Source organism: Chinchilla lanigera, unplaced genomic scaffold (genome assembly GCF_000276665.1).
Source record: "Chinchilla lanigera isolate Chin_1 unplaced genomic scaffold, ChiLan1.0 scaffold00179, whole genome shotgun sequence".
NCBI lineage: Eukaryota > Metazoa > Chordata > Mammalia > Rodentia > Chinchillidae > Chinchilla > Chinchilla lanigera.
Window position 1 is genome coordinate 482,210 of NW_004955580.1, and position 13,699 is coordinate 495,908.

General features: G+C 65.4%; 1 protein-coding gene across 11 annotated transcripts; it reads left to right on the forward strand.

Moving 5' to 3' along the window:
- The first annotated feature begins 392 nt into the window (after positions 1 to 392).
- Positions 393 to 13,419, forward strand: Plxnb3 (plexin B3). 11 transcript variants are annotated; one of them, XM_013509683.1, is made up of 39 exons: positions 432 to 504; positions 644 to 727; positions 1,662 to 1,771; positions 2,045 to 2,359; positions 2,590 to 3,648; positions 3,794 to 3,973; positions 4,149 to 4,160; positions 4,363 to 4,491; positions 4,567 to 4,667; positions 4,915 to 5,047; positions 5,135 to 5,291; positions 5,387 to 5,495; positions 5,579 to 5,693; positions 5,803 to 5,928; positions 6,011 to 6,145; positions 6,379 to 6,472; positions 6,556 to 6,725; positions 6,896 to 7,047; positions 7,261 to 7,366; positions 7,995 to 8,125; positions 8,319 to 8,495; positions 8,580 to 8,763; positions 8,857 to 9,096; positions 9,173 to 9,334; positions 9,416 to 9,567; positions 9,656 to 9,756; positions 9,861 to 10,084; positions 10,213 to 10,391; positions 10,528 to 10,594; positions 10,920 to 11,247; positions 11,327 to 11,430; positions 11,543 to 11,636; positions 11,795 to 11,982; positions 12,053 to 12,213; positions 12,309 to 12,456; positions 12,569 to 12,633; positions 12,699 to 12,774; positions 12,888 to 12,962; positions 13,132 to 13,419. In XM_013509683.1, exons 5-39 carry the CDS (start codon positions 2,599 to 2,601, stop codon positions 13,234 to 13,236), a joined length of 5,730 nt encoding a protein of 1,909 aa, XP_013365137.1. In that variant the 5' UTR covers positions 432 to 504; positions 644 to 727; positions 1,662 to 1,771; positions 2,045 to 2,359; positions 2,590 to 2,598; the 3' UTR covers positions 13,237 to 13,419. The 11 variants fall into 11 exon arrangements, 10 of the variants coding, with proteins under 10 accessions (XP_013365140.1, XP_013365138.1, XP_013365133.1 ...); XM_013509685.1 differs by having other exon boundaries at positions 2,063 to 2,359; XM_013509686.1 differs by lacking the exon at positions 644 to 727 and having other exon boundaries at positions 396 to 504; positions 2,063 to 2,188; positions 10,965 to 11,247.
- The last annotated feature ends 280 nt before the right edge of the window (positions 13,420 to 13,699 follow it).

Consider the following 13,699-nt stretch of genomic DNA (forward strand, 5'->3'; position numbering starts at 1 on the left):
CCCTGTGCCAAGCCCCAGCCAGGAGAAATCCTGACGGCTTCCTGCATACCACTCGGACATGGCGCCATCTGCCCTCCTGCCTCAGGACCGCCAGGAGCAGAAGTCCAGGGACCCCAGGTCAACTCTTAACCCTGCCATTCACTAGCTGTGCTATTTGTGTAAGTTTCCAAACCTCTGTGCCTCGGTTTCCCCACGGAGACCTGGGTTGCTCATCTTCACATGACACTTTATGTCTAGATGATGCCAGCCACGAGTCCACTCGTGACCCTGGGGGGCACTGCATGGAAAGTTAGGGTCTCTGGCCAGCCCTCCACCTCACCCACCGAGGGATGGCCGTGCCCAGCCCTGCGCTATGGGCACGGGCAGGTGGGAGGGGCCGGGCTGCCAGACTGGGCCCGCAGGATGAGTTGGGCTGGGTGTGACTGCGCGCGGGAGGGAGGCTGAGCTCCGCGCGACTTGCTCCGGACTCTGCCAGCTGCTCCTTGGCCCAGCTGTCCCACCCAGGTAGGCATAGGCCGGGGCTGGCCTGGGTTCGGGCTGCAGGGTCTGGGGCTCTCCAGGGCCGGAAGAAGCCGGCGTCAGAGGGGAAACTGGCAGCCTGTCACAGGAACTTCCTGGTGCTCGGGGGCTTGGTGTCTCCCAGGGGGCGGTGCTGGCGCTAGGAAGTGGAGCACTGTGGCTTGGGACCCCAAATTTGAGAAGCAGCCTGAGCCCCCGCTGGAGCAGGGTAAGGAGGCGGCCTAATTCCCCACCCCCACAGCCACCCAACCGGCCCAGCCAGCTGCCAGCTACCAGCTACCGCTGCCACCTCGCCCTGGGAGGGCGTGCTGGAGCCCATGCTGCCTGCCGTACAGCAAGAAGAAGCAAGGACCCCAAGCAGAGCATGCCTGGCCCTGCGCTCTGAGCTCCAGCCTAGTGTCCCCAGGGTGCCCTCTAAGGGCAGCTTGGAGCCAGCGGCAGGCCGCCTCCCCCCTCCCCACACTTCAAGCGAGGAGGGGACCTAGGACCCCGGGAGTGGGTGGCAGCAGCCAGCTGTGCTGTGAGGCAAGGGTCCCTCCCACGGGCTCCTGCCCTGGTGCCTTTCCCCTACCACCACGCCGTACCTGGCACAACTTTGCCAGTCTCTGGGAGCAGGGCTGGGTGGGGACAGCCTGGGTCAGGGAGAAGGTCCTCTGCAGGGGCCGCCTTTGTCCGCGCCTCCTCTGCCCCAGGCTGGACAAAGGCGGGCATTGAGGGTGGGACTGGCACCTCAGCCTGCCTCCAAGGCTGCGAGGGCTCTGAGGTCTGTGCCGTGCCCTTCCGAGGGACCCAGAGCTGCTCAGGGAGGAGCATGCCAGGCTGGCACAGGAGCTGCCGGCCAGATGGGGAGGAAACCCTGTCCCTTTGTCCCCACATCACAGGGGGTGTCTCCCTGGAGGCGGAGAGTGGCAGGGAGCCCCCTGGCCCGAAAACCCTGGGTGGGGGCACGAGTACCAGATAGTGGGCCCCTGGTCTGGGCTCTCCGGACAGAGGGGACATTGTTGGGGTGGAGGCAGGGCTGCCTTGGCCTGGCCACTGTGGACAGAGCTGCCAGCTATGGGGGAGCCTGATCGCCAGGCCCTTGCCCCCTCCCCCAGGACAACATGAATGGGCTGAGCCTTGACTGCCTCCCTCCCACTCAGGACAATGCCCTCCACAGCCATCTTGTGCCGGTCACCACTGCCCCGGGGCAGCTGAGCCCAGGCTGCGCCACACTGCCCGGAAAACCACGCTGCTGCTCCCCTCTGTGCTGGTGAGTGTCTGGGCCCCACAGCCCCGAAGATGTCCCCAGGGGGATGGGTGGAGTGATACGGCCAGGCCAGGGGAGCCTCAGCACGGCGCTGCTTCCGAGATACCCACGGTCCAGAGGAAGTACTGGTCCCGCCTGGCTGTGTCCCTGAGATAAGGGCTCCGAGCCTTCCTGGGGCTTGGCCGGGGGCTGGACTGGCAGTGGGCAGCTCTCAGCTGGAACATGCCCACACGCTCAGCTGCAAGGACCCCAGCTCAACTCAGGGCTTGTCACCAGCTCCTGCCTTCTTCCCAGGGCTCCACCAAAGGTCGTATCTGCCCCAAGTGTCCTCCAAGTGGCTGGCTGAACCTGGTGTGCCCAAGGTGCAGGGGCAGGGGGGCCTGTTTTGGAGGCTTGGGACTCTCCGATCCCCTCCAGGCGGTACGGCCCAGCTCACCCCTTCCCCACCCCGCTTCTGCAAGCCCCCACACCCAGGCCCAGACTGCCACCTCGCCCCTGCCAGTCCCTCTGGGCCGTGCCCCTGGCCACGGGTCTGTTGCTGCCTTTGGGGCCGCTGTGGCTGTATCTCTCCCTGGCTCTCTGTCCCAGCAGGTGAGGGCTCCTCTGCGCCCAGGTGGGTTTTCCCTTCCTGTCCCTTGTGCTGTGGGTGTCCCTCTGTCACTCATCTAGGGTCCTGCCCCACCCCCACAACTCTCCCCAGCCCTGAAACACGTCCTTTGTCCGTCTTTCTGTCCTCCTCTGTGTCCTCCTGCTGTCTCTCTGGCCTGTCTCTCCACCCCCTCACCCCCTGCCCCCACCCCGTCTTTCTGTCCCTCCCCCAGGCCCCAGTGATGGCTTCCTGGCCTCCCTTTGGCTTCCACCTCCTGCTGCCACCGCTGCTGCTGCTGCTGCTGTCCCCACAGCCATTGTTGCCTTTCCCGGGGGGCCATCGTTTCTCTGCCCCCAACACCACCTTCAACCACCTGGCTCTGGCACCAGGCCGGGGCACGCTCTATGTGGGCGCGGTGAACCGCCTCTTCCAGCTCAGCCCAGAGCTGCAGCTCGAGGGCATGGCTGTCACCGGCCCCATTGTCGACAGTCCTGACTGTGTGCCCTTCCGAGACCCGGCCGAGTGCCCGCAGGCCCGGCTCACCAACAACGCCAACCAGCTGCTGCTTGTGAGCAGCAGGGCCCGGGAGCTGGTGGCCTGCGGGCAGGTGAGGCAGGGCGTGTGTGAGAAGCGGCGCCTGGGGGACGTGGCCACAGTGCTGTACCAGGCCGAGGACCCTGGGGATGGGCAGTTTGTGGCCGCCAACAGCCCGGGGGTGGCCACAGTGGGCCTGGTGGTGTCCCTGCCTGACCGAGACCTCCTGCTGGTGGCCAGGGGCCTGGCGGGCAAGCTGTCTGCCGGAGTGCCACCCTTGAGCGTCCGTCAGCTGACCGGGCCACAGCCCTTCTCGAGCGAGGGCCTGGGCCGCCTTGTGGTGGGTGACTTCTCCGACTACAACAACAGCTACGTGGCAGCCTTTGCTGACACCCGCTTTGCCTACTTCGTTTTCCGCCGCCGCGGTGCGCGGGCCCAGGCCGAGTACCGCTCCTACATAGCCCGCGTGTGCCTGGGCGATGCCAACCTCTACTCCTATGTGGAGGTGCCCCTGGCGTGCCAGGGCCAAGGCCTCATCCAGGCCGCCTTCCTCGCCCCGGGCACCTTACTGGGAGCATTTGCTGCTGGCATGAGCGAAGCACGCACAGCACTGTGTGTCTTTCCCCTGGCCGAGCTGGACGGCAGCATGGAGCACGCCCGACGACTCTGCTACACGGCGGGTGGCCGGGGCCCCAGCGGCACCGAGGAAGCCACTGTGGAGTACGGTGTCACGTCACGCTGCGTCACTCTGCCGTTGGTGAGTGGTCCTGTCAGGCTTCCACATGCTCATGAGGTGCTCATGGCCCGGGGCGGGGCTGTTCTCTGCAGTGAAGGCCTGCTGGCCTCTCGGCTGGCTTGTCACAGCAGGGCTCCAGCTGCTCTGTCCTGTCCTTGTCATCTAGGACTCGCCTGAGTCGTACCCCTGTGGGGATGAGCACACCCCCAGCCCCATTGCTAGCCGCAAGCCCCTGGAGGCCCGGCCACTGCTGCAGCTCAGGCAGCCCGTGAGTGCCGTGGCGGCCCTCCAGAGCGAGGGGCACACCATCGCCTTCCTGGGGGACACCCAGGGCCAGCTGCATAAGGTAAGGGCCTGGCCAAGGAGTGCCCTTGTGTGGCCTCCACTTGTCCCTCCACTTCTGCCTCTCGCACCCTGACACCTGGAAGGTGTCCCCTCCTGCTCTGCTTGCCCCCTGGGTGACTTAGGGTAACTGCCCGGGCACCTCCTAAGATGGCCTTGCCTTCTCTGAACAACGACAGCCGATAGTCAAGGTGGGTGAGGGTCACCTGCCTACCCCTCTGTACCTCCCGGAGCCCTGGGGTGGCCCTGTTACAGCTCCCCAGTGCCCAGTACGAGGTTGGCATGTCCCTACCTAGATGGCCCAGCAGGAAGGGGAGCTGGCTCTGGGGGCACAGGGAGCCTCTGTCAGAGGATTGGCAGGATGGCCCAGCCCTGTCCCTGTGCTCTGCCCAGGTCTTTGTCAATAGCTCCCAAGGCCAGGTGTACCACTCCCAGCAAGTGGGGCCCCCAGGTGTGGCCATCAGCCCTGACCTGCTGGTGGACAGCAGTGGCAGTCACCTCTATGTCCTGACCACCCAACAGGTGAGGGCCACCTGGGCCTGGGGGCTGGGCCTGTGCCCATTCCCCAAGTCCCTGTGACCCCGTCCTTCCTTCCAGGTGGCCCGGGTCCCTGTGGCAACCTGCCCCCAGTTCCCTGACTGCCTCAGCTGCCTCCAGGCCCGGGACCCACTGTGCGGCTGGTGCGTCCTGCAGGGCAGGTGAGCATGAGCCTGCCCCTGGCGGGGCCTGCACTCCAAAATAGCCACCCAGGCTGTGGCCCTCTCCTCAGTCCGCCCACCGCTCTGGGGGCGAATCCAGCTGGCGCCTCTGCAGGCTGGTGCTCCACCTAGGTACTCCTCCTAGGAGGAGGGGACCTCCTTTCAGCAAGTCCCTTTTACTCTCCCTACTGGGAGCCCCCCAGGGAGCCTGAGATCCACAGGGTGACCCCAGGGGCCCTGCCCACAGGTGCACCCAGAAGGGCCAGTGCAAGCGGGCGGCCCAGCCGCGCCAGTGGCTCTGGAGCTACGAGGAGACCAGCCGCTGTCTCTGCATTCAGAGCCTGCAGCCCGCCCAGCAGCCCCGCCAGGAGCAGGGCCAGGTAGGGCCTCTGCCCCCGTGTGCCGCTCACGGACACTACCACACTCCACTCAGCCCTGTCTCCCTGCGGCCCTTGTGTGTGTCCCAGGTCACCCTGTCTGTCCCTTGGCTGCCCACCCTGGCTGAGGATGAATACTTCCACTGTGCCTTTGGGGACTATGACAGCTTGGCTCACGTGCACGGTCCCCATGTGGCCTGTGTCACCCCTCCCCAAGACCAGGTGCCACGTAACCCTCCCGGCACAGGTGAGCAGGCCTGCTCTCCCCGCGGAGAGGCCAAGGGCAGAGCCGGAGGGGGTAGGAGATGCATGAGCTGTTCTGCCACCACTGTCCTCTCCCAGACCACGTCACCCTGCCCCTGGCCCTGATGTTTGAGGACGTGGCTGTGGCCACCACCAACTTCTCCTTCTATGACTGCAGCACTGTCCAGGCCCTGGAGGTGGCTGCCCCGTGAGTCCCTGGGGCCTGGCTCCTGCTGGGTGGGGTTAGAGACCTCAACAGTGCCCTGCTTAAGCACACCCTTGCCTCTGCAGGTGCCACGCCTGTGTGGGCGGCCCCTGGCGGTGCCACTGGTGTCCCCAGAGCAGCCGCTGTGTGCACGGAGAGCACTGCCCGGAGGGGGAGAGGACAGTCTACAGTTCCCAGGAGGTGGGTGTGCCCAGCCCTCCATGGCCGCCCCTGCTGGCACCACACAACAGGCTGAGTATCTGGGCGCAGGCCCCTGGAGTGCCACAGGGTCAAAGCTCTCATTCTCTAGGAGGACATCCAGGCACGTGGCCCGGAGACCTGTCCCCAGGTAGATGCTCTGGCAGGACCTCACTTGGTGCCCGTGGGCTGGGACATCCATCTAGCCCTGCACGTGAGAAACCTTCAATACTTCCGAGTGAGTGATCAGGTGGGCAGGTGTCCAGGACAATGGGGATGTGACATGTCCAGGGGGCTAACAGTGTCCCCCTTCTCACCAGGGCCTGCCTGCCTCCTACAACTGCTGGCTGGAGCTGCCAGGAGAGCTGCAGAGGTTGCCTGCCTTCCTGCAGGAGACAGCCGGGGACAGGGACAAGGACGGGGGTGCAGGTCTCATTCACTGCCAGGCCCAGCAGGTGTGCAGCTGCTGGCAGCCTCACCTGCCACCGCCAGGCACCTTCTGCAGCCCTCTGGCCCCCTTGCTTTTCCCAATGCCTTATCCCCCTGCTCCGTGCCAGGCTCCAGCGCATGGCAGGAACACAGTGCCCCTGGCTTCTGTCCCTAGGCTCTGGGTTGGGTGGGAACAATCACACCCATTCTAGCTGTGCCCCAAGTGGGAGTCAAGCCTGACCTTGTCCTCCACCCACAGTTCTACCCCTCCACATCCCAGTGGGAGCTCCCGGTGCCCATCTACGTCACCCGGGGGGAGACCCAGCGGCTGGACAATGCCCGCAGTCTTCATGGTGAGTTGGGGGAGGCTGGCAGGCGGGGGAAGGGCCTTGGCTTGCAGGGGCAGGGCTTCACCGTGCCGCCTGACCCTACCCAGTGACCCTGTACGACTGCGCTGTGGGCCACCCTGACTGCAGCCACTGCCAGGCGGCCAACGGGAGCCTGGGCTGCCTATGGTGCGGCGACAGCCAGCCTGGCTGTCGTTATGCGCCGCTGTGCCCATCAGCGGCTGTGCAGCTGCTGTGTCCCACACCCAGCATCGAGGCGGTGAGCACCCCCTCCCTCCCTCGTGACCCAGCTTCCCACTCCTCCCCGCAGTCCTACCCACCCCCAGCCCTGCTTTTGGCCCCCAGCCTCGGGCAGCTTGGCTGGCCAGGCGCCCCGCTGCAAAGCAGGGTGTGTTGGGGGATCCCACGCGCCACCCTTGCCTGCTGCAGATTGAACCCCTCACCGGCCCTCCGGAGGGCGGCCTGGCCCTCACTATCCTGGGCTCCAACCTGGGCCGGACCTTTGCTGATGTGCAAGATGCCGTGAGCGTGGCTGGCCTTCCCTGCAGCCCCGACCCTGCCCGCTACCGCACCTCCGCTCGGTGAGGTGCCCGGGCCATGGAGGTGGTGGGGACGCCGCTGTGGGTGGCCACCCAGGGAGAAGGGAGGCTGTGGCCGAGAAGCTTGGGGCCCCGAGTCAGAGCGCGAAAGGAAACCAGGCAGGGGAGGGGAAAGGGAGCCGCTCCGGGCAACGGCTGGCAGGAGGCCTGCGGCTTCACAGCAGCTTGGGCAGCCACGGTCCTTGGCTTGCCCAGGGTTGTGTGTGTGACACCCCCCGCCCCCAATGGCACCACGGGGCCCGTGCAAGTGGCCATCAAGAGCCGGCCACCGGGCATCTCAGCCCAGCATTTCACCTACCAGGTCAGTGCCCACCCTGGGTGTCCTTAGCGCGGGGGTATGGGGAGGACCGCCGGGGGCCGAAGTGAGGCTAGCACACTGGCTCCGAGGAAAAGGAAGCACTGCCGTGGACCCAGGAGGACAGCCACACAACCTCAGGGGACAGCAGGCTGGGGGCAGTGGAAGTGGCAGCGGCAAAGACAGTGCCATCGGCGACTGTCCAGGAGGGAGGAGGGCACCTGAGCCAGTCCGGGCACAAAGCTGTCAGGACTTGTCATGGGCCGGGCTGCCTGTAGGAGCAGGGGCTGGAGAGAGCAAGGATGCCTGCAGGTGCCAGCCTGAGCCCTGGACACCTGCCAGGGACACTTCTGGGGTGGGAGAGCCAGGGTTGGTGCAGTTCTGTCTGGCACATGCAGCACCCCAAGGAGGCAAACGGGTAGCAGGGCAAAGCTGAAGCTTGGGGGTGGGGCAGCAAGCTGTCGGGGGGTGGGGACGTGGGAGGAGGCTGGGAATTCAGGCTATGCAACCAGGACACAGTGTTTCCGGAAAGAGAACACACTCAGCTGTGGCCCTGACATTTGAGAGACCAGAAAGCAGCCCATGTGGCAGAGCCCTGGGGCCACACACCTGCCACACCTGCCCTGTTCCCTAGGACCCCGTCCTGCTGAGCTTGAGTCCCCGGTGGGGCCCACAGGCGGGTGGCACCCAGCTCACCATCCACGGGCAGCACCTGCAGACGGGAGGCAACATCAGTGCCTTCGTGGGTGGCCAAGCCTGTCCCATGTGAGTACCCAGCCCTGCTGTCACCCATGTGGCCCAGGCCTGGCTGCTGTCGTGTGCTGGATGCCTCCTGTGGGCCTCTGTCAGATCGCAGAGAAGCAGCGCCATGCCCACTCCAGTCTCTGCCCCTGATCCCAGGGGAACTGGGCTAGCAGCCCGAGAGCCCCAGAGAAGAAATCCTCCTCCCGCCCCACAGCCTGGAGCCCACATGTCCCGAGGCCATTGTGTGCCGCACCATGCCCCAGGCTGTGCCAGGAGAAGCAGCGGTCCTTGTGGTCTTCGGCCACGCCGAGCGCAAACTGCTCAGCAGCCCCTTCCGATACACTGCCAACCCACGGCTCTTGGCAGCAGAGCCCAGTGTCAGCTTCCGAGGGTGAGGAGCCTGAGCCGGGGATGCTGGGGCCGGGCCGGGCCGCTGCCGCCCTCCCCGCACCCTCTAACCTATATCCTGGCACAGGGGTGGGCGGCTGATCCGTGTGAGGGGCACGGGCCTAGATGCTGTGTGGCAGCCCCTGCTGTCCGTGTGGCTGGAGGCAGAGGCAGAAGTGAAGGCTTTCGGGGACCCGAACCCCAGGAGGAGCTGTGGGGCCCCAACTGCAGACCCCCAGGCTTGTGTTCAGCTTGCAGGGGGCTTGCTTCAGGTGAGTCCCTTGCCACACCAGCAGGTAGCAGGGTGGTCCCCAGGCCACACCACAGCACAGCGAGCCCTGCTCACTGGCCTGAACTTCCCCCAGTGCTCCACCGTCTGCTCCGTCAACTCGTCCAGCCTCCTCCTGTGCCGCAGCCCCGCTGTGCCCGACGGGGCCCACCCAAAGCGGGTCTTCTTCGCTCTGGACAACGTGCATGTGGACTTTGCCAGCACCAGCGGGGGTCAGGACTTCCAGTACCAGCCCAACCCACGCCTGGCCCCGCTCAGCCGCGAAGGGCCATCGCGCCCCTACCGCCTCAAGCCGGGCCACGTCCTGGACGTGGAGGTGAGCACGCCGCCAGCTGGGGCACTTGGGCTGTGGGGTGGGGCGCGATGGCAGCTCAGGTTTCCCACATGTCCAGGGCGAGGGCCTCAACCTGGGGATCAGCAAGGAGGAGGTGCGCGTGCACATCGGCAACGGCGAATGCCGGGTGAAGACGCTCACACTCACACACCTGTACTGTGAGCCACCACCACGCGCGCCGCAGGCGGCCAATGGCTCAAGCACGCTGCCGCAGTTTGTGGTGAGCATGCGGTCAGGACGGCTGGTGGCCAGGTAGGGTGCATGCTGCAGGCTCCCTGTGCTCAGGATCCTCCCCCCACAGGTACAGATGGGCAACGTGCGCCTGGCCCTGGGCCCTGTCCTATACGAGGCAGAGCCTGCACTGCCCGCCTTCCCTGTGGAGGCCCAGGTGGGCCTGGGCATGGGCGCCGCTGTGCTGATCGCCGCTGTGCTCCTCCTCACACTCATGTACAGGTGAGGGCTCCCTGTGTACAGACTTCCCTGGGGGCTGGGCAAGGGGCCCCGGTGGCCTGGGCTGAGGCTGACGCTGGGCCCCATGCAGGCACAAGAGCAAGCAGGCCCTGCGGGACTACCAGAAGGTGCTGGTTCAGCTGGAGAACCTAGAGACAGGCGTGGGTGACCAGTGCCGGAAGGAGTTCACAGGTGTGGGGGGGGGCGTGGGGGGGTGGGTGCGCCTGCGTGCGTACATGCGTGCGGCACAGGGCCTGCCGGTCCTGGGCCCACATCTCAGTGGCTCCTGGCCACAGACCTGATGACCGAGATGACGGACCTCAGCAGTGACCTGGAGGCCAGCGGGATCCCCTTCCTGGACTACCGCACGTACGCTGAGCGTGCCTTCTTCCCGGGCCATGGTGGCTGCCCGCTGCAGCCCAAGCTTGAAGGGCCCGGGGAAGAGGGCCGCCGCGCCACTGTGTGCCAGGGCCTCACCCAGCTCTCCAACCTGCTCAACAGCAAGCTCTTCCTCCTCACAGTGAGGCCCAAGTGGTGCTGGGGTGGGCAGGGCACGTGGGGAGGGGTGGTCTTGCCATGCTAGGGGCAGGGGCACAAGAGCAGGGTGTCACATGGGCCTCCTGGGGTGAGCACCCTCTCCCTGCCCAGCTCATCCACACCCTGGAGGAGCAGCCCAGCTTCTCCCAGAGGGATCGCTGCCATGTGGCTTCGCTGCTGTCCCTGGCACTGCACGGCAAGCTGGAGTACTTGACCGACATCATGAAGACTTTGCTCGGGGACCTGGCAGCCCATTATGTGCGCAAGAACCCCAAGCTCATGCTGCGCAGGTTGGCCTGGCCCTGGGCAGACTTACACCCACTACACTCTGGGTGGGCTCTGCCCTGGGGTGTGGACCAGGAGCCCCTGGGGGGAAGTGGGATGAAGGGGCACCCTGACCAAGGACCTGGGGCCTCTTCCCCACAGGACAGAAACCATGGTGGAAAAGCTACTCACCAACTGGCTGTCCATCTGTCTCTACGCCTTCCTGAGGGTGAGGGGCATTCTGGGTGGCACCAGCCCGCCCTCCCAGCACTTGGGAGTGGCCTGCCTTGGCCTCCCCAGCACATGCACAAGTTACCCTGGGGGGCCTCCACAGGTCCCCAGAGCCTGCCTCTGTCCAGTAGGCCCGCTGGGAGGCCCTTTCCCGTCTGGATGGCAGACAGAGGTGGGGAGAGCTCGGGTCCCAGCCCCAGGGCCAGCACAGGCTGGCTGTCCCAGTCGGTCCTCGCCTGCACCCTGTACTACTGCCATGCCCGGGCTGGGCCTCCCTGGCACATGGCCCCATGGCCAACTGTGGCACACCTTGGTGGTTGCAGGAAGTGGCTGGTGAGCCGCTGTACATGCTCTTCCGTGCCATCCAGTACCAGGTAGACAAGGGCCCCGTAGATGCCGTGACGGGCAAGGCGAAAAGGACCCTGAATGACAGCCACCTGCTGCGGGAGGATGTGGAGTTCAGGCCTCTGACGCTGATGGTGCTGGTGGGGTCCGGGGCTGGCGGGGCCGCAGGTGGTGGTGAGCTGCAGCATGTGCCGGCCCGGGTGCTCGACACGGACACCATCACCCAGGTCAAGGAGAAGGTGCTGGACCAAGTCTACAGGGGCACCCCCTTCTCGCAGAGGCCCTCGGTGCACGCCCTCGACCTTGGTGAGAGAGCCAGTCCGTCCAGCTCCCGCCTGGCACCTGCAGGGGGCTCGGCCTGATGGGCTTGCACTGGTCCCTCCAGAGTGGCGCTCAGGTCTGGCCGGTCACCTGACCCTGTCAGATGAGGATTTGACCTCGGTGACTCAGAACCACTGGAAGAGACTCAACACTCTGCAGCACTACAAGGTGCCGGCCGGCAGAGACAGGGCGGGGCGGGGCGGGGCGGGGTGACCAGCCCACACGGGCTCCCAGAGCAGGCAGCCCCAGCGAAGGGCCTCCTTCATCCCTGCCCCACCAGGTCCCCGATGGCGCAACTGTGGGGCTCATTCCTCAGCTGCACAACGGCGGCACTGTCTCCCAGAGCCTGGCACAGGGCTGCCCCTCAGGGGAGAGTGAGTCTTACGTGGCTGGCTGCACCGGGCAGGGGCCCCATCCCTGCCCTCTGCCTTGCTGCCCCTCCGCCTGCCTCCTCCCATCTCTGTCCTCCTTGCCTGGCCTGTGGCACAGGCTGGGGTAGGGCAGGACTGAGGCCAAGCCTCTGCGCCCCCAGACATCCCCATCCTGGAGGACGGTGAGGAGGGCGGGGTGCACCTGTGGCACCTGGTGAAGGCCGAGGAGCCAGAAGGGGCCAAGGCACGACGTGGCAGCTTCCGGGAGCGGGAGCGGGAGCGGGAGCGGGAACGGGCTCGAGCCAAGGCCATTCCGGAAATCTACCTCACCCGCCTGCTCTCCATGAAGGTCAGTGTGCCCGGAGCCCACCGAGCTGGGGCAGAGAGCGGGCCGCTCACCTCGTGCCGTCACCCCGCAGGGCACGCTGCAGAAGTTTGTAGACGACACCTTCCAGGCCATTCTCAGCGTGAACCGGCCAGTGCCCCTCGCCATCAAGTACCTGTTCGACTTCCTAGATGAGCTGGCAGAGAAGCACAACATCGAGGACCCGGAGACCCTACACATCTGGAAGACCAACAGGTGCCTTCCCGGCAGACTCTGCCTGTCCTCGGGGCGCAGACTCTGCCTGCCAGGGGTGGTCTGGGCTTCACCCCGCACCTGGCCTGTGTCCCCAGTCTGCTGTTGCGATTCTGGGTGAATGCCCTGAAGAACCCACAGCTCGTCTTCGACATGCACGTGTCAGACAATGTGGATGCCATCCTGGCCGTCATTGCGCAGACTTTCATCGATGCCTGCACCATCTCGGAGCACAAAGTGGGCCGGGTGAGGGCAGGGCCGGGCACCCGCAGGCCAGCAGGGGGCAAAGGCTTTGGGGCAGCCTGGAGGGCCAAGGTGGCTGCCCCGCTTCCCACTCATGCTGGCACCTCTCCACCAGGACTCCCCAGTGAATAAGCTGCTCTACGCCCGTGAAATCCCTCGCTACAAGCAGATGGTGGAGAAGTAGGTGGCGGAGGCGGCAGGGCTGGGGGGCCAGGCTGCCTGCCCCTAACTCTAGGCTCCTGCAGATACTACGCAGACATCCGCCGCAGCTCGCCAGCCAGCTACCAGGAGATGAATTCAGCTCTGGCTGAGCTCTCCGGGGTGAGGCGAGGCGTGACCCTTCACCTCTGGGGGGATTCACCAGCAGAGCCTGGGGGGCCCACGGGGTGCATGGCCTGGGCTGGAGGTAACTTTTGCCCACATGCTGTCCCCAGAACTATACCTCCGCTCCCCACTGCCTGGAGGCTCTACAGGAACTGTACAACCACATCCATAGGTATTATGACCAGGTGAGGCCTAGGTGTCCAGGGGGTGGGGCAGAGGACAAGCCAAGATGGTCCTGGGGGGGTGGATCCCGTCCTCGCTGAGGGTGGACGGGGGCCCTGCTGAGATGGAGTGGAGCCGGTGTTCCTGCCGGTGGACAGCAACAGGCTCGAGGGTGCTCTGGTCACCCGGCAGATCATCAGTGCCCTGGAGGAGGACCCCATGGGTCAGAAGATGCAGCTGGCCTGCCGCCTGCAGCAGATCGCCGCCCTGGTGGAGAACAAGGTGACCGACCTATGAGCTGCTGGAAAGCAGGACCTGCTGAGGCCTTGAGTTGCTTCCACCGCAGGACGGAGCCAGGGTGCCAGAGAGGAGCCACCTCACCGGGCTTGTTTCTAACTTATGACTTCCCAACCCCTCGCCCACTGTATTTATTTGCTTGCTGAAATAAAACATAAAGGTGTCTTTTTTGAAAAAGCCCAATCCCCAGTCCCTCACAGCTCACTTCCACCTCCCAGTGGTTCCCAACTGCCTCAGCCCTGCCCTTCCCCCTTTCCCTTTGAGAAGAGCCAGGATAGTGAGAAGAGCCAGGATAGACTTTTTTTTTGGTCTTGAGACAGGGTCTCGCTATGCAGTTCAGGCTGGCCTTGAGCTCACTTTTTAGCCCAAGCTGGCCTCGAACACACAACGATCCTCCTGCCTCAGCTTCCTGAGTGCTGGATGACAGGTATGCACCATAACGCCTGCCCAGGATGACCTTCCT